Source organism: Gallinula chloropus (genome assembly GCF_964237585.1).
Source record: "Gallinula chloropus genome assembly, chromosome: 6".
Taxonomy (NCBI): Eukaryota; Metazoa; Chordata; class Aves; order Gruiformes; family Rallidae; genus Gallinula; species Gallinula chloropus.
Window position 1 is genome coordinate 10,013,650 of NC_140091.1, and position 19,317 is coordinate 10,032,966.

The window sequence follows — 19,317 nt, forward strand, 5'->3', positions numbered from 1 at the left end:
TGTCCTCTCCTTCCCCCTCCCACCAATTTGCAACTCCATCAGCCCACCTCTGCCTCTCCTCACTTCCCTGTGCTCCCTGCAGGCATCCGGAATGACCCTGAGTGAGGATGGAGGACATGCATCCCCATGGGAAGGTCAGGCTCTCCCAGCAGTAGCCTTCTCCAGCCCCCAAACTGAGGGTGACGTGAATGTTTCTATTCAGACCAACTGTTTTTTCAGGCATTCTCTAATGTGTTTTTCTTTTTCTCTCTCCTTTGGGGATGGAATTATTCTGGCTTCGTGCAAAAACCAGCTCTGAAGTGCTTGGGGAGTGGAAACCTCCCATTATACTTTTGAAAAATAATATTAATCTTCCCTCTCCTTTTATGAAGAGCTCTCTCCCCGATGGCTCAGGACTAGAGGTAGGCATTTGATGTGGAAATAGCCCTTGCTGAAAGAGCCCTTTTGATGTTTGATTTCACAGGGCCAACTCCAAACCAACCGCGGGGGGCACTGGGTGCTGGCAGGGCTGGGCCCCAAAGAGTCCCCAGGAAGGATGCAGAGCAAAGGGGAGGCACTGCCAGACTGTTATCTTGCCTGCCTGCCACTTCTCTGAGCAGCAGGCAGGCGTTTCCAGGATTTTAAAGACAATAAAACCAGAGGGACTTCCATTCATGAAAACTGCCCTTGGCCTGATTCAGCTCCAGGACCTAATGTGGGTGCCCAGCCTGGAGCAAGCTGGAACGTTTCCAAACCCATCGAGGCACTGCTCCGTGCTGGAGCAATGGCATCAGCCAGTGGGATGCTTTGCCTGTGTGTCCCCTGGGAGCAGCAGGAAGAAGGCAGGACCCACTCGGAGAGCTGTAGGGCTGTGAAGGTGGGCAGGTCCTGCCCAAGCAGGGCACAGAGACACTGAGCAGGGGCCACCTCTGCCCTGGCCACTGCAGGCCCAGGATTACTAGTGGAGCAGATGAGCCACGGCTGCTTCCCAGCAGCTCTCCCTCTGCAAAAATCGGAGCACTCTGCACACGTTACCGCAGTGGGAAGGAGAAGCCTGGGCAGCAGGCCAGCCCTGGCCAGCCCTGCCAGGTGAAATGCAGCCTGACGTGCTCCCCTATTGCAGTTTGAGGGCACAGATACCACTCTGCCATCTGGGGTGGGGGTCAATGTGTCCCCTCCAGCCCCATCCAGCTGTGGGGACTGCAGGGGGGGCGGGGGGTGGCAGGACTGCTTTCGGCTGCAAGAACCAGTCCTGTATTTCAGGTTGGTTTGCTGGAGAAATGAGCTCTTGGCCATCCATGCTGCCTTACCTCTGGCAACACGGAGGCAATGAGCTCTGCGGTCCCATAAGCATCACCATGCTGGACCTCCCATTACCTTTTGTGCCAGCCATGCCCTGTTCCCTGCTGCTGCTGGCAGAGGAGCCCATGGCTCCAGGTAGGAGACACTCATGCTTCCTGAGAGCAGGTTTCTATCCTTTCCCCAGGGCAAGAGAGACATGGCATCTCCACAGCAACTGCAGGGAAGAAGAGGACATGCCGAACCCGTTGCCCATCAGGCTCCCCAAAACACTGTGTGTGCTGAAACACACCCACAGCAGTGAGACAGGGCCATGGGTCATGCCGTGAGGGTGAGGATGAGGATGATGATGTGTATCTAGAGAAACTCAAACTTGCTTGGACACAATCCTGTGCAACATTCTCTGGGCGATCTCCAGAGGTCCCTTCCAATCCCTGCCATCCTGTGATTGATCCTGTGATTCTGTGGCTGAGTGTTGTGGAGGTACAGATATGCTAGCCAGAGTGCTGCAGACCCAGAGAGCATCCCCCACATCCTTGCTGCAGAGACACAGGCCAGTGAAGTGGTTGGTACCAAGGCTCTGTCTTGGGGTGCCTCTGGTAGCAGAGAGCCTGGTCACCCACCTGCCTCTTCCAGTCTGACACTGGTCCTATCTCATCATTTAATGCTTTAGTATCCACCAATTTTGTCCCCCATAGCGCAGTGGCAAGCTCTTCTCTCCTCCCCCCTCCTACTGCTCTCTCATTTAATTCCTCAAAGCCCTTTGAAGAGGCCGTTCATCTGGGAGGTACCGCCTCAAACAAAGTTGTATTGTGCATGTTTGGTCAAAGCAAGATAAGAGCTTCCAAGTGCTGGGGCAGTAAAGGTGGCTTCTTCAGGTGCTGGCAGCTCTCACAGAGCACGCAGTGTTCGGGATGTGTTAACCCACCGGCTGAGATTTGCATAAGCACAATACCCCTCTTCACTCTCTGGCAGGTTCTTGGCCTGGAAACTGTTGTATTAAACCTTAAGACCAGTATGTTGGCCCGGTAATCAGTATCACACTATTTACTTTGTCTCTCCCCTTTTTCTTTTGGGAGACAATAAAGATTTGACGCTTTGTCAGCAGAAGGCAGGGCAAGAGCTCACCCTGTGCAGCTTCCTGCTCCCCCTGGGAGCTGCAGGCACCCAGTGCTCTGGCAGCTGCTGGATTTGCCTACGCTCTGCGAGGAGCTCACAGCCAGCGCGTGTTCGCGGCGCCCAGAAACAAAAGGGTTTGAACTGTGGTCTCTGCCAACCACTATGTTGTGAGAGAGACCCAGCCGTCTTTTTACCCAAAAGCTTTGTCCTGGGTAAAATCTGAAGATGTAGCAATTCTTGTCTGATCCTCGCGGAACAGAACTGCTGGACATCTGGGAATCCTGGACACGAGCAGTGTGCCAGCAGAGCTCAGCCCCAAGGCACGTGCTGAGCGAGACCGATGCTCCTGGGAGGCGGGGGACCAGCCGCACACATGCTGCACAGTCCCTCCGTGCAAGGGCAGTAAAGCTGATGCCTTCCAAATGCTCTGGGTTTGTTTCAGGTTTAGAGGACGTCTGTGCAGTGCCGGCACTGATGGGCTCAGGCTCCCAGCCTGAAGAATTTACCTGGTGTGCTGGGCTGGTTGTTAGCCCAAGCTTGAATTTCACGCCGCATAGGCTGATCAACAAGCACATGTCCACGGACAGCGAGCCTGTGAAATTTGTGGGTTCAGTGGTGATAAGTCCTGTCTGGTGGTTTGTGGGGCCGAGGGAGGTGTTTTCCTGAGGATGCCTAGCACTCCACAGTGCAAGCATGGCAGTGGCAACTCGGAGCGAGCTCTCAGTGCCCTAAAGCCCCACCTGCCCTCCAGAAAAGTAATACTCTTCTCTTTGGAGCCCAGCATTATTCAATTGAATTCTCCCTTTGGGTTCAGAAATCTTCACTGGGGAAAGATCCTTAGTGCAAAGGACAGACAAAAAACAGGTCTTGAAGAAGATGATCTGCCAATTGCCTTTGCTAAAGTCCTCCCAGCCCATCACCTTGGCTAGGCTAGGAAGGCATCGCATCCATATGCTGGGTTTAAACGATTACCCGACACAGCGCCGGTTGTTTTATTTCCCTGCTCAGCGTTCACAGGCTGTTCTTCATGCACTTATTTACTGTTAAGCAAAGAAAGCCAGGGAAAATGATCTCCAAAGCAAATAGAGCCATGTTTCCATTTGGGAAAACTTAGAGGGAAAGCGCGTGTAGCTAAGCGACAATGCATGATGGTAAATGGGTCGTTTTCCAAGGCATGAATTGCATGTGGATAACTGCAAGGAAAGCAACCCCAGCCAACACGCTGCCGACATTTGAATTCTTGGCCTCAGCGATTAAGAAGAAATGAGATGACTTTTCTATACCCCCGAGAGCTCCTGGGGCTGTTATGGGTTTTTTTTTTCCTTCTCCCACTTTCAATCTCCACCCAAAACCCTGGGTGGGAGTTTCTCTTATGGGAGCTGGGCAGAGCTCTGAGTATGGATGCGTTGCAGTGAGGCTCCCTGGACCCAAAGAGCGATGGATTGGCTCCGGCGCATCTCAGGGAAGGGGACATGGGAGTGCCATGGCAGGACTGAGGACCCAGCCATGAGAAACTTCCTTGTGTTTAGGGTGAGAGCAAAGCTGGTATCTGCTCGTGCATCAGCCCCAACACTTGGTCTCAGATCCCCCCAGCAGTATGTGAGGATGGCTTTGTTCAACTCCCCTCCCTGTGAGACTAGATAATCCCCACTGCAAGAAAAGGGGGTGTTTTCTTGCCATGGGGTAACATGTTACGGATAAATGAGGGTACTAGCACTAGCGTAACACTAGCTGTGGGGTTGTAGAACTGTTTGGGAAGCCAGGGATGGGAGAGTTTGCTGGAAGATAAATAGGTGAGGTCAGGTTTGGCTGTGGGCATAATGTCTATGTTGTGTAGCTGCTGCATTGCGGGTGACAGTGCCTGACCCAGCTGTGAGTGAAGGGTTAGGGAACCCTTCAGCTTTGCACCCCAGGGCAGGAAAACTTTTGTGTTGGGTTGTTTTGGGACTGGGTTTGGGTTTTTTTTTTTTTCATAATAAAAGCAAACCTGCAGAGTTCAAGCTTTGCATTTGCAGGAGTTGACCACTCATCTGGGCTTTTCCAGAATTCCTCCCACCAGGAATGGTGCTACCTTCAAAGTGGTGCTGGCAGTTCAGCCTGAAGGTCACCAAGTGGGATGGCAGCAGAGCAGGGATGAGACCTCGCTCTTCCTAGACCTGCCATTGATTTCCTCTTCCCGCCGCCTGCGTCGCTGGCTGTGATCAAAATATACACTGCCATGTTTATTAAAAAGAAAGAGTTATTGCAGGAAGGTACTGGGATTATTCCCTTCCTCCATGAATAAAGTTCTGCAGTTCCTATTAAAATCAGACCTGAGGAATTTACAGAGTGGTTATTGTACATTCCTCGGGGGGGGGGGGGAAAGACCCTACAAAAAAAATCTAAGCAAGTAGTTCCAGTGCATTAAAGCAATGAATAGAGGAAGTGAAAAATATTTTACATTCCTATACAGCGTTCTATTTCCAAAATGTCCTGGTTAAGAACATTAGAATTGGGGAGGGGGGTGTGGGGTGTGCCTTTTTTTCTTCTCTCTCTTTTTTTTTCCCCCTCTAATTTCTCTGAACTTGTTACAAGTCTCCTTCCATTTTGCTTACCATTTCCAAGCGACTAAATAGAGAGAGGCCTGGAACGATGACAGAGATGCAAAGTGCACAAAGGGACCGGAGTGTGGTCCGATAATTCTGTAATTGGAGCTGCTCGAGGCGAAATTTTTTTTCAAGCCAGTGTAAATGGGGATCGCTGAAACCCTTAACAATCGGTCTGTCAGGCTGCTTCTTTAATGGATTGCTCTGTTTAACTCTCTCTGTTTGTCACTGGCAAGATGACAAGAGAAATTAGTGTACTGGAAAATATAAGGTAACTGGCAGCTCCCCAGCCCGGTTCCACGGCCCTGCAGACCCCAGGGTGCCGCAGCGCAGGAGCCCGGCTCACTGGCTGCTCTGCCGTCCTCTGTGGAGGAGGAGGCTGAGGAGGAGGAGGGAAGCTTGCAACCTCCTGCCCTTCCTAGGGGTAAGAAGAGCTGCAAAAATACCCAGTGGCTCTGAGACTGGCAATGATGAGAAGTGTGTGTGTGAAGAGGGGTGTCCCCAACAGCCACGAGGTCCCTGGAGCACTGCACAGAGCTAGCTGCAGGCTAGGATCGCAGTGGGGAGAGGACCTAAGTGTCCTCCCAAGGCCAAGTCTCAAACCTTTCATCAGCTGCAAAGTGGCTTTGTCCTCTGCTTTTACACCACGGATACTTGGGGGGGGGGGTTAAGTGCTATGGGTTAATGTCAGTTTTCTGGGGGTGCTGGGTGGGAGCACTGGCCGTTGGAGAAGATGCTTCCAGCGTGCGTGTGAGTGTGAGTGTGTGTGAGCACATGCGAGTGCGTGCAAGCGTGCGCTGCTTTGGAGATGCTCCGACACCTCCATTGTTCGCAGTCAGGCTCTGAAATTTGGCAGCGACGATGCCCCGAGGCTAGAGATGTACCTTTCGCTTTTCCCATGAAATTCCATTCTGGTTTGGCTGAGTTATAAAAAAAAAAAAAAAAAAAAAGTTTGAAAATCGCCATTTCCCTTCTGCTGCCTGCATTCCTCAGGAAAACTTTGGCAGCCTGTCAAAACAATAACTGAACGTGAACTTTCTAAAGAGCTGGCCCGGTGCTGTCTGCCAAAGCAGCAATTCAGCACAGCTCAGCACAGCGTGTCCTTTCCCTCACCCCCTGATGCCCACCCCCTCAAACACCCATCCCCGGGCACACTTCGGTGCAGACGTGCCCACCCGGGACACCAGTGGGCAGACCACGGGGTTGGCAGACGCTGCTCGGCTGCTAAAGCCACACACACCTCCATTCCCTGTGCAGGAGAGCAGCTTTCTGCTTCCAACCTTGACCGTTACTCCTGCGATTTTTGGGACAGAAACCTCTGGAGCAGCAAGGAAAGGCCAGTCCAAACCTTGCTGAGCGATACCTTAGGTCCAGCTGCAAAGACCTACGTTCTAGACATTTATTTAACAGATCTTCTTCTTTTTTCTTTTCTTAAAACGTTATTTCCTATGTCAGAAGAATGTTGTTTACAATGCAAAGCCAAATACTTTTAAGTTAGGAAATGCCTAATGTATGATTCCTCGCAAGCTCAACTCCGTGTGCATGCCTTGTGCTGCGACCTTTAGGTGAGCCCCTCTTTTGAGCTCTTCCCTACAGCCTGGAGGGAAGAGGGCTGCTCCAACAGCTGTAAATAAGACACTTCCTAACACTGAAGTGTTTCATTTGAATGTTTTTGGGGACCGCATATTATTCTTTAATACAGGTTTTCAATGCAGTGTATAATTTTCAAACCAAAGCACCCCAGTTCAGCACACTTGCCAGAGTTCTTCCTCACCACAGAAATGCAGCCGCATCTAGGGTGGAGCAAGGCAACTGTTTTGCAGCCTATTAGGACATCAAGTTACTCTAAAGCTCAGAGGAAGCAAATTCCTCTTTAAAAGCATCCATCACATTTCACATGAAGGCACAGGAGCGCGTGGGGAGGGAAACTGCTGCTACTTCACCCCCACAGGGGTTAATACTCTTAATCCGGTGGCAAATGCTTCGGGGTCCTGGGGTATTTGGGGGTATTTGCACCATTCCCGTGCTGCCAGCACCGCACTGGTTCAGGAAGACAGGATGAATGCCTGCCTTTCCCAGCACCTCTTCTCCTGCCAGCAAGCCCTGGGTGTAGCTCGCAGCACACTGAGACCTCATGCTGAGACCTCTGAGCCTAAGCAGACTGACCCTCCTGCCTTCCCTCATCTCCTCATCACTGGGAAGAGAGAAACAGGCAGGAATAACCCAGTACCTAAACCAAACTGCTACAACTGGTTGTTCTCATGCTGTTACTTGCAAGATGCGGCTGCCCCTGTGGGAAGCTGGCCACCAATTATGGCAGATATTCCACAAATCCGGGTGTCTGTGCAGCACAAGGCTAGTAATTTCGTGTAGCATTTGCTGCCAGCCAGGAAGTTGGCCTTTCACATGTGAACACAGCTCTACCTTCTAGAGGCTCCCCTCCAGCAAGACCCCGAGCTTCTGCTAACGGATCTCAGGAGTGGCCAGGAGTCTCCAGCCTGCCCCAAAAATCTCTCATCATCTCAGTGCGTTGTGTTGGCAGCGCTGTGGATTCAGCCCCCCCCTCCTTCCTCCACCCCTCCAACTATAAAAGCCTGTTGTGGCCTACATTCAGCTGTCGGATATCACATTATCATGGCTCTGCAAAGAGGAAACCAAGCAGTTTGGCACAAATGGCTTTTCTGTGTTCAGCCTGTTCCAGCATGGGTCCGTTCGGCTCCTCCTGAAGCACATGGAAGCGCTCAAAACTTCAATATTTAATCTTGCCTTGAAATGCAAATTGTCAGATCCAAGGAAATGAAAGTGAGCGAATGCATGGCTGTAGGCACGGGGACGTCGGGGAAGCAGCAGACACTGCGAGCCTCTTGCCTTTCAGCCTTAGCGTGGGGCACCAGGACCCTTTTTCAAGCACAGTGCCCCCTGCTCAAGCACTGTTGTTATCACCATTAATTTTATTTCAGTGTTTAAAGTAGCTTTTCCCAACTTGGGGTAACTTAGTGCTCATCCAGACCTTGAGCACCCCTGAGCCTTTCCCAGCTTGGGGTAATGTAGTGCTCAGCCAGACCTTGAGCACCCCTGAGCTTTTCCCAACTTGGGGTAACGTAGTGCTCAGCCAGACCTTGAGCCAGACCTTGAGGACCCCATAGCTTTTCCCAACTTGGGGTAACGTAGTGCTCATCCAGACCTTGAGCACCCCTGAGCCTTTCCCAACTTGGGGTATTGTAGTGCTCATCCAGACCTTGAGCACCCCTGAGCTTTTCCCAACTTGGTGTAAGGTAGTGCTCAGCCAGACCTTGAGCACCCCCGAGCGCTCTGTGTGCTTACAGTTTTGTTTCCATTCTCCGAGGGCACTGCCGTGATGCTGGATGCTCAGACTTCGTGCCCGTGGAGGAGAGACACAGAGGCAGAGGGGATTTTGCAGTCAGGAAGGCAGCACATGTGCCTCCCTCTCCTCACTCGGCACGCACACAACCATTTGCCCCTATTGCGAGGCAGACAGCGTAGGAAAGGGAGCACCCCATGCGTGTGTGTTGGGAGCCAAGTAATCCTGGATATATTATAAGCACAGTTTTGAGAAATAAAAACACATTAATATTCTGTTCTCTCAAGGCATTATCCTACTGTTTACCATTACACACAATCCTTTGCCTTAAATTGCATCTTTGATTAAAGCAGCAATGAGAGAAACCAGTGCTAATAACAAAATGTATTCTGCTTTAAATCACTAAAGTGAAAACATCAATAAGCTGTAACCATCAGTGCCGCCATGAAAATGAAGGCAACCACCATGGGAAACAGCAAGGATGAAATCCACTTTGCCAGCATAAAAGCCAAGTAATTAGGTCTTATGTGGGTGGAACTTATAATGAGGTGCAGGAAGGGGGAAAATGAATTTCAACCCTAGCCCGTCTCCTCCTCCCCTCCTCCTGCCTCAAGCTGCTAATCTATGTTTTAGGGGCTGCAGTAGGGACAGCAGCTCTATTTCTCAGCTCTGCAGGGTCTGCAGAACAGTGCACAAATCTCCCCCTGCACCCCCTGCCTGACCCTCGTGGGGCTGCTCTGCAGGTGATGGGCAGCAAGCAGATGGTTTGTACCCACAGTACCAACTTAAATGTCACAGAGGGAGAGGGGCGTGCATCCGAGGAGGGCATTTCACTTTGAGCAAGCTCAAGCTGATATATTGTATCAGGCCAAGAAATTTAATTTAAAAATTAGAAAAAAGGAATTGTATCTGGTTATCATGGATTAATCAGAGTTTATGGATGGGGATATAAAATTAATTTATCTACAGTGAGTTATTTGAATCAAAGCTCTGTGCTCCTCTGCAGCTGTCCATCCCTCAAGGAGCTCTATTACTGGAGCAGTGCGGCTCACAGTTGCTTGCCGTGGAAGTTGTGAGACATCAGCAAACTTCAGATCCTCTGCTCCCAGCTCTTCCTACATAGGGTACAGCCTGTCAGTTGTCCAACGTCAGAGTCATCTTCCAGTTTGCCCAAGCCCAGAGTACCTAGTGCTAAGGCAGGAGAAATTAGTCATAACTTACTCCTTCACGCTTTAAAGTGCAAATACATTGCACAACTTCAGTGCCGGGCTTTCTAGTATTCCCTGACATCTCCACAGCAGATCAAGGTGCTCATCTGTCCTTGAGGCTGTGACATTGGCCGGAAGTCTCTAGAAGGGGCTTTTCCTTAATTTCTCAACAGCTGTCATCTTGCCTTTCTTTAGGGATGCTTCACCACCCTAAAACCAAGGCTCCTTGCCGAGCTGTCTGCATTTCTGCCACCCGCAGGTGCTTGTGGACTGTGGGCTCTGGGTCTGCCCATTGGGTCGTGTCTGGAGGGCAGGCTGAGGTTGAGTTTCAAGTGTGTTTGTGAGTCAGATTTATCCCAGATCTTGTCAGAGGTAGCCACACGGGTTGGTACCTTTTCCCTCTGCTTTTTCCCCTCTGGTTATGTCACTACACAGAACACTGGGTGTTCCCGTGGGGCACAGGCGGACGGTTATGATTCCCCCCCCGAAACGCTGAGGTTCTCTGGCACACACAGCAGGCAGCTGCCAGGGATCCGCACCACCACAGCAGCGAGGAGAGCCCTTGTCTCCGGCAGCAGCAGCGCCGGCAGCCAGGGGGGTGGCGCGGCAAGGATCGGCCAGCCCGGCCTCCAGCCGGGGTCGGCGACAGCGGCTCTATCTGCAAAGGGCCTCCTGGGCCTGGGCCGCGGCCCTGTCCTACCGACCCCATCCCCAGAGGGGGCCCGGCCCTGGCTGGAGGGAGGCAGGTAGGCCCGGCGCCACACGGGGAACCGTCCCGGAGAGGGGCTGGGGGTGGGGGGGGAGTGTTTGCTTCCCACATCGGGGTGGGCAGGGGCCGCTTCCCCACCGGTAGCACTGAGGCCGGCTGCAGGTCGGGGCGCACGGCCCAGCCCAGAGGGTGCCCGTCCCGGCGGCGGGGCCCAGCGCTACCCGCTCGCCCCCTCAGCCCTGTCCCCCCTCTCCGCCTCAGCGCTCGCCTTTCTTTGTCCCGCTTAGTAACTGCGGCTTACAGCCAATCGCCATCGAGCCGGCCGGCTTCGCCGCCAGCTGATTGGGTAGGCAGCCCTGAGCTCTCTGCCAATCCCGGCACTCGCTGCTACCTCAGACAAAGGCAGCAGCTCTGGCAACTGGGCTCGACTCCCCCCGCCCCCCGCGCGTGCTCCTCGGCAGCAGCCCCCTGGCGACAGGCCAGCCCAGGGACCTACCACCTCCCCTGCTCGCCTCACAAGGTGGGGGGGGAGGCTTCGCTAGGAAAGGGCGGCGAGAGACGCGGCCGAAGCGGTGAAAGGGATCCGGGAAAAACACTGAGCAAGCAGGGAAATAGATTGTTGCTTTGCGCCAAGCCTGCTGTCTGGGCGCGTCTCGTCTGCGCGAAGAGAGACGTTTCCCTCCTCTCCCTTTTTTTTCGCTACCCCCTCTCCTCCGCCTCGTGGAAGCGCCCGCTCGCCCAGCTCCCCTCCCTCCTCCGGCCTCCTCGAAGGGGTTAAAAAGCCGGCGCGAAGCCCCGCCCCCGCCGCCCCTCCCGCGCGGCGCCGGGGGGGGCGTGGCCTCGTCCTCGGCAAGAGGCGGTTGGCGACGGTTGGGCCCCTCAGAGCCTCTTAAAATGAAACCTAGCGGGGCCGGCAGCGCCGCAGAGAGCCCGGGGCCGCGATCTGCTGGAGCCGCCCGGGGCCGCCGCCTGCGCCGTGCGGGGCCGCCAGCTGGGCACGGCGGGGGACGCCGCCGCCGCGGCTTGCCCGCCCGGCGCTGAGCTGAACCCGAGCCGGCGGGGACCGCGGGCCGAGCTGGGCCCCCCCCCCCCCAGCGCTGCCGGCGCTCCGCGCCCGCCGTTATTGTTGCCCGCCACCCCCCCACTCCCTTTCTCCTCCTCCGCCGGCGGAAAGAATTCATCCAGGGACCGAATTTTACCCGCTTCTGCCCACCTTCCTTCTCCCCTCCCCGCCTTTTTGCCCGGGGGGGGGGTGTGTTTTGTTTCGCTCTCCGCCCGGTGTTTTAAAGATACCCCGAAAATGGCGATTTTTAGAGAGGATTCAGGAAAGTGGCTTTTCTGTGGAAAGGTGTCTTTTTAAACAAAAAGAAGCACTCTATATATTATATATATAACTACCTATCTTAGTTCCTGCAGGGCAGCTGCTGAGGTGGCTTGTGTGGTGGGGTGGGCTTTTATTTTTTTTTAAATCCAGTTTAATTTTGCCATTTTTTTTTTAAAACGATCGTTTTTTTTGTTAGAACTGTTGGTCGGGTTTTTTCTTGGCTTTTTTTTTTTTTTTAGAGCTAGGTGGATTCTTCTCGGCTTCCCCCGCCCCCCCCTTTCCCTATTTTTTTTTTTTTTTTTTTCCTTCCCCATCCATTAAAAAGCCGAGAAAACCCAATCTCTTATTTATAAACCTGCCGGGACTTGGCTGTCGCGATGTACAACACGGTGTGGGATATGGACCGCGATGACACGGACTGGAGGGAAGTGATGATGCCCTATTCCACTGAGCTGATATTTTACATTGAAATGGACCCTCCAGGTAGGCAGCCGAAGCCTGCGCACCCCTCGCAACGAGTCGGGGCTGCCTTTCCTTTCTGCCTTCTCTCCCCCTGCCCGTCCTCCCTCCTTGCAGACTTTTTTTTTTCCCCGTCTGAAAAAGGAGGGGGAAATCTGCGGTGGGGTTGGGGTGTGAGAGTGTGTGTGTGTGTGGAATTATCTGTAGTTAAACTTTGCGTAAACTTTCCAGGGACTTGAACCTGCTGTTTCTAAGCAAAAAGTATTTTAATGCTGGGTTTTGGGGAGGTGGGAGGATAAAACTGCGATTTATGGTGCCTTTTGGGAGGTTGAAGGAGGCAGGAGGAGAGCTGCTCGCAGCCCCTCTCCTGAGTCTCCTCTCTTTTTTTTGAGCCTTTATTGAAAACCGTATATTTTGGCTGTATTCGCTTCTCGAGCAGCGTTTTTATTAGCCTCTTCACCTGTGTGCCTTTATGTGCCTGTAACACTTTGATGGTGGTGATTTACCTACCTCCATTCAGTCCCAGTTTAATTGCTTTTACAGTCTCCGAGACCCTTTTCTGCCAGCTCTCTTCCAGCACTGACAGATGAGGCGTGTGTTGTCGCTGGGTTTTGGTGCTGGGGGGAATAATACTTGGGAACAGGCTGGAATCCATCCCTGGAGGCACCATTACTTTGATAATGCTTAATAACCTTGTTCAAAAGGGTTTGATGCAACTTTTTTTTTTCCCCCCTCCATGGATTACCAGTGCTGAAAATGAATTAAATGTGTTTTCCCTTTCCTTGCCTGAAGTTCTTAGATGGTACAGAAAGTTTCTTTCGTGTCTGAAGACTGAGGGAAGGCTTACAAGGAGAGGAGGTTGAGGCTTTCTTTGGTAATGAATTAAACTATGCATAAATGGGTAGTGGTGAAACCGTATCTATACCTCTAAGAGTCTTAACAGACTGAGAGCAGTAAGGTAATTGAAGGGCCTTCGTGTTCTCAGGTCTCTGATCTGTACAGCCAGAAGGTACAGTAAAATATGCATCAAAAATCTTAGCCTGCAGAGAAATTGATAGCAAGTAAGTGCTTCTAAGTGGTATGTTCCATGTGGCACGTACTGTTAGACTTCAAAATGCACTTTTCAGTCTGCTTGAATCGAGGCTTTTATCTCCGAGCATGGTTTAGTCTCTTTGTTTCAACACGGTGAGCTCTTTTTCTCTCCTTAGGTATGTGGTACTTTAATTAAGGATCATCCGGAGATTTTTTGGATCTCGGGGACCTGTTCTTAATTCCCTGGGTCACTGACGCTTTAAAAATTGGACAGATCTCTCAGATGCACAATACTGGCTACTACTCATTAAATTCATGCATAGCTGACACTACCTATTTTTAGGTGTTACCTCTGAAAGCCCAAAGTTCCATCAAATCTGTTTGCCTCTGAATTTCAGAGGGGATCTCTCTTGTAAATGGTTTTGATTTTAACAGTTCGTGAGGTGGGTATTTGTATTGGCTTTTATCATGCAACAAAACCCCGAGTTCCATTGTAGGTGGCATAAAACAATTGAGGTGGGCTAGGAGGCTGTTAAAAGGGGCTGGTTTAATTGAACTGGTCAGGAAACAACTTTGCAGTATTTCTATGGAAATTTGGCCATGCAGCCTTACAAAGTTTACATTAAGCTGCAGTGCTTCTGTCACTAATGATGACAATGTCTCTATCATTGAAGCCCTGTTGTCAGGGATCAAGGCTCTCTGTGATCCAAACACCAGTTAGTGAGAGCAGTTAACATTACATGCTGATCCCCAAAGTGGTCATAACTTTATCTTTCGTATTTTTAAATTAGAAAGGTCAGAGCTGGAAGTGATGCACGAGCTGATCCCCATGTGTGTGTCCTGATTTCTTAGAGTTATAACTTCTAAATTGCAGGGGAAAGGAGAGTGTGGTGGGGATGGCTTGCTTTTCCCTTGTCTAGAGGTGGGGTGGGAAAGCATTTTCTGGTCTGGCATGACAGGTCATCCCTAAGGGGAGCGTAGACTTAAACATTCAGCGTGCCTTGGGATAAAGTCACTGCGTTTGCACCCAGTAACAACCTCAACTTCATTTGGCCTGCTTCCAACAAAAATTTGTGCAAGTTTTCAGTGTAGCGTTCCCCTGCCCAGTGGCTGGAGCCCCTGAGCAGCTGAATGGTGGCAATATGTTTTCTCAGCAGCGCACAAACTAAGAATGTGCAGCGAGTGTTCCCGCTGCCAAGGGAGGCAGCACGCTCTTTTGTTCACAGAACTTGCGTGGAGAGATCCCTGGTTGGTCTTTATGCTGCAGGACTGAGCATCTACTGATACCAGGAGCCAAGTATCTCAAATCATGCAAGGCTGCCTGTGATTACCTTTTAGTACACCTAAACTGCAGGCAGAAGACAAAAGCAAGGTGAACGTAATGTCTCCTGTCACCAGTAACCTCAAAGTCAAGGGTGGGGATACGGTTTCTTGTTAAGGGCCAGCAGACCTTTGATTTATCTTGGCAGGCTGTCTCAATACCCACATTGGCATTGCCCAATAATAATGCAGAAGTAAGATCTGTGATGGCAGGCAGCCTGCAGCACAGCCATAGCTTCTGTCAGGCCTCAGTGCACCTGCACCAGCTTATCAGTGTGCTTGTGCTTTCTGTCTGCGGCCGGAGGTGTGAATGGTCGCTCAGAGCAGGTCCTGAAGACTCCCTGCTAGAAAGCTTGCTCAAAAGTTCAAAAATAGTAATGAAATCGATGCCTCTCTCATGCAGGAATCGTTTTTCCAACTCCAGCAGACACAGGCAACAAGAGATTTCTAGCTTTTAATCCCTCCCTAAACATAGGAGTGGGGACGGTTTTCCTACCTGGAGTGGTAGAACTACGGATTCAGTTCTGCCAGCCTTGCAAAGCGTGCCTTGGAGCAGCACAGCTAGCACAGGAGCCACAGTGGTGACAACCAGCAGGGTGACTCCTGTTACCTAATGCTCTTTCCTTCTGCTTCCATGGCTTTTGGCATAATAAAATGTGTCGCTGCCATAAGGTGGGATCTGTGTGTGGCAAATAACACCGAGTGCAACTAAGTAACTTTCAGGGTCTGAAGAGAAAAGGGGAAATGTCAGTTCCATATAGCTAACATAGTGGCTTCTAAAGTTTCTAATCAGGGTTAATGGAGAGGATTGTGGCCACAGCAGCATCATATACTGGTTCTGGCTTTAGGATACTGGCTGTCAAGGGTTTGCTAATGCATTTGTTCTTGCTGTGGGTCTTATATCTGAAAAGGCAAGGAAATAGATTACTGGATTAAATTTAGGTTTTGTTCAATGACATCTGTTCAGATGTGCAAAAAATTGTTACTTTTGAGCAGTGGATGTTGAATTGACTGTGAAAGTTACCAGAGTCCCTAAAACATGACAACCTATGTATTATCTCACTTTGAATAAGTAGGACTCAGTAATGTCTTTCCCTCTGTAGATCTGAGATATATTATCAGTTGTGTTGATGATAAAATGTGTAATCACTGAATACATTTTGTCACAGTTGGATGAAAATCACTAAGAGTGATCCGCTGGGGTTTCTGACACAGATGTCAGCAAAGATATTTGGCTCAACTACAAATTAGAGGTTAGTTTCATTTGTGTGAGTTGAGAAGAAAGCCACAAGTTTAACATCAGCTTACTAATGCAGAATGGGTTCTGTCTGTTTATGAGCAGGTAACAGAATGTTTGTCCTAAACCCATATGAACACTACTTCTTGGAAACCTGTTAGGCCCAAATATGACCAACCATGTTTAGAACTTGATCCAACCATCTCTTTCAAGAATACTACTCTTCCTCGCTTCGTGTGCTGAGACCAGCTGTAATAGTGCCACTGTTAGGAAATATTTTAAGAATAAAAGGTGGGGGTGGCAGCAATAATCTAAAGGCTGCTTAGTTTAGTTTACTTTGCAAAAGCAGCACTCCCATTATATGACTGGGACAAGTATTCAAGGGGAAAAGTGCATTTATTCATTACAGTTTCTATTTTATTCTCATATATAATTTGACAACCCTTGTTTTAGGGGAGCAATACTATAATTGTAATTGAGAAAACATAGGCTTCTGATCTCAAGGGCAGTGTTTATGAGGATACCAGTTGTGCTGTATCATTATCAATGTTATAGTGGAAACTGACTGTGGCTTCTCAGATGGGGTTTGTGGTGTGCAGTAGCCAGATGTAGGTGAACACTGTGTGTCTATGCCTGACTAGTTTTCCAGTGGGAGAACAGATGCAAATTTTAATAGCGTTGTCAGTATTGTCCTTCAGCTTATCTGAGCTGACTCCAGAAGCTTATCAAAGAAAAGTTCTGCTCTTACACATTTAAAAAAAAACCCCAAAACAACAAAACCAAGCAAAACCCAAAAACCAACCAAAAAAGCCCAAACCAGTAGTTCTACTAGTGCATATAACCGAGACAGCAGCACTGCAGCAACAACTGCCTTTGTTGCAAAATTGAGTAGATGTTGGGGGCTGAGAGTTTCCTCACTGGGAGGGAAGTTTGTGCAGAGTATTTTGGGGTAGGGCAGGGAATAAAAAAGGCTCAGTCCCTTCTATCCTGCATCTCCTGGAAAATGGTTTGAATTGGAATTTTAGCTCCTATGAGGAGAGTGATGTGAAATGCTTGTATTCTGTAATTGTTGCACCTAGATTTCTCCACTGGCCTTTCCATTTGATGACTGCTACAACCAGTTTTTATTTGATTGCATTTTCGAGCTTGTTTTTGCGTTCCTTGCATTTGGTTTTCATTTTGATGGCTGTAACTGTTAAAGAATATCACTCGTCAGCTTTCAATTAAATACATGAACACAGAAAAATAGCACCATTAATACCAAGTGAAATAATGTTTTGCTTGAGATGGGAGAGCATGCTTTAAAAGGCTGACACTTTTATCAGTAAGCTTTCAAATGATGTGGAAATACTTGAGGAGGGAAAGTTTGCTGAAGGAAGTTGTTTATCTCTGTTCTGTGAAGCTGTACGTTTAGGCAAACTAAAGCACAGGAGAACATTCTGAGAAGAAACTGAGCTCTTCACCATGTACTTGAAGGCAAAACCTGCAGCAAATGTTATTTCTGCAGTTGCTGTTCTGAACAATTTTGTGTATTGCATGATGCCTGTACATGACAGGAGTTATTCACTGTGGTGCTTCCTTCTACCTCACCTGCCTAAAAGGAGAAGACCCTTCTTGGAGCTTCCTTTGGGGAATATTGTGTTCTGAAGCAGCAGAACTGACTTCTGCCGTTGCCTGTGTGATAATTTACTCCAGAATGAAGCTATTTGAGCTTATCTTTGCTCTACAGCTTGGGAAAACAGAGAGGCAGAGCTGGTCATACACATCTGTGCCCAGTACTAAAAGCAATTGGGTGCCTTACATCATCTCATGTTGGTTGTTTAGTGAGTCACTTTTTGGGCAGAGAACTAGAGAGCACTGACAACAGCAGCATAAAGAATACTTTTATCAGCATTCCCTGTGTGTTTTAAAGCTTAGGCTTTGTTATTGTCAAAGAGACTGTTAACTGTTGAACTAAGTTGCTGTAAAACTTTGGCCCCATTAAAGCAGTAGGTGTGTTCTAGCTGGATTTTTGGAAACACTATTTTAGCAAAATAGGTTGCTGAGTAATGCTTAAAGTCTCTGCTCCTGTACTAAATGCCCCAATGGAAATGAGTCAGACTTTCTTTTTTCTTCTGCTTTTTTTATCATTTCTTCTGACAGGTTAAAATCTGCACAATAGCTAAGTAAGCAAGATTTCCCTTCTCCACATGATCTAAACTACAGCACACGAGCTGGTGCTGGGTCCCCAAACAATGTGAATGGATGTTACCTCTTCAGAAGAGATTTTCACTGTCCATCTTTGCTGTGTTTTCTACTCAGTAGACAAAGATTTTGCAATGTTTCAGTGAATATATTCTAGTATCTTAAGTTCTCCTAGTTGCTCTGAAGAAAAAGAGGCTATATATGTATATAGGGAGCTTTGTAATAATTCATACAGTTCAAAAGCAAAGTGTGAAGGGTGCCTGTTGTAGCCCTTGCCAAAAAGGACCCCAGCTGCCCTGCTGGACATGGACCAGCTGCCTGGTGAATCCGGATGCCAAAGCACAATGCACTCTGAAGGTTTCCAGTGCCTGAACAGGATCCAGGTTCTGCTCTGGCTTTGAGTCCAGCAGCACACTTGAGATGGCTACCTTCCATCCAGTGCTCTTTGAAAAAGGAGATTAAATACTTCAACTGCTTCAACCTGTGACTGCTTCCAATATTTGCCCACACTCTCTACCAATTTTTGTGAACTGGAAAAATGTTATTTTAACGGTAGTTCATAGGAATGTTACTTCTTCTAAAATCAGATATCCTTCAGGCTGATGCATAATTATTTAGGAAAGGCTAAAAAAATGTCATGTTTCTCAGCACAAAAATTTGTGAGTTTGGACCCCACCTGGAGTTCTGTGTTCAGCTCTGTGGCCCCCCATGTAAGAAGAATATGGAACTGTTGGAGCCAGTCCAGAGGAGGGCCACAAGGATAATCAGAAGGTTGGAGCACTTCTGTTAAGACAGGATAAGACAGTCGGGGTGGTTCAGCCTGGAGAAGAAAAGGCTCTGGAGAGACCTGTAGCCTTCCAATACCTAAAGTGGTCTACGGGAAAGATGGAGAGGGATTGTTAACAAGGGCAAGTAGTGACAGGATAGTTAGGGACATTATAGGAATCTAGATTGCTGGCCCTCTGAGGAACTGCTCCCAAGTGTCAAATTATAAGTCCTTGGTGTTTGTGGCATCTTTACTCTGATTCATCATCTGTCTCCAAAATCGGTCTCCTGAAGGATACAGGGAAACTTGAATCAATGAGATGAATGTTAAAGATACTTTCCATTTCAAAGGGTACAGTCCAGCCTCACTGATAAGTTCTGGGACAGTTAAAGGAGTCAAACCACTGCTGTGAAATGGATTTCATTAAAATGTTTTGAAGATCACAGCATACTTGCATGGGGAGATTGAATCCATTTCTTTTGTTACACCATGACATCTCAGCATGAGCTATGGCCGTGCATTCTGAGCCTGGCTAAACTCCTCTGCGCCTGCTCTGAATCTCAGCTTCCTCTGAGGGCACAGCACAGGACTGCCTGAGCGGGGACTTTGGCCTTGGTGGAACCTCCTTCAAGATCAAGGTCCTTTAGAAAAGATGATACATGACAAAGCAACAGTTTTCCTCTGAATATTTTCCTACCTTCAAATTTCTTCTGGAGTGTTGATTTGAAATGCACCTTTTGATCTTGATTTAGATGGCTCTCTGTTAGCAATTTA

At 49.2% G+C, this 19,317-nt stretch overlaps 1 protein-coding gene across 5 annotated transcripts in view; it reads left to right on the plus strand.

The window, feature by feature from the left end:
• The window catches only part of LOC311193652 (phosphatidylinositol 3-kinase regulatory subunit gamma), a gene marked incomplete at both ends in the record, with an annotated part of 72,207 nt that overhangs the window by 35,302 nt on the left and 17,588 nt on the right, over positions 1-19,317 (plus strand). For 3 of the 5 annotated variants that reach the window (XM_084266556.1, XM_084266557.1, XM_084266558.1), the window contains one exon: positions 11,923-12,028. The exons of the other annotated variants lie outside the window; for them this stretch is intronic. In XM_084266556.1, coding sequence (XP_084122682.1) covers positions 11,923-12,028 — 106 coding nt within the window. Of the gene's footprint in view, positions 1-11,922; positions 12,029-19,317 lie in introns of those variants that run through there. 5 annotated transcript variants of the gene reach the window in all.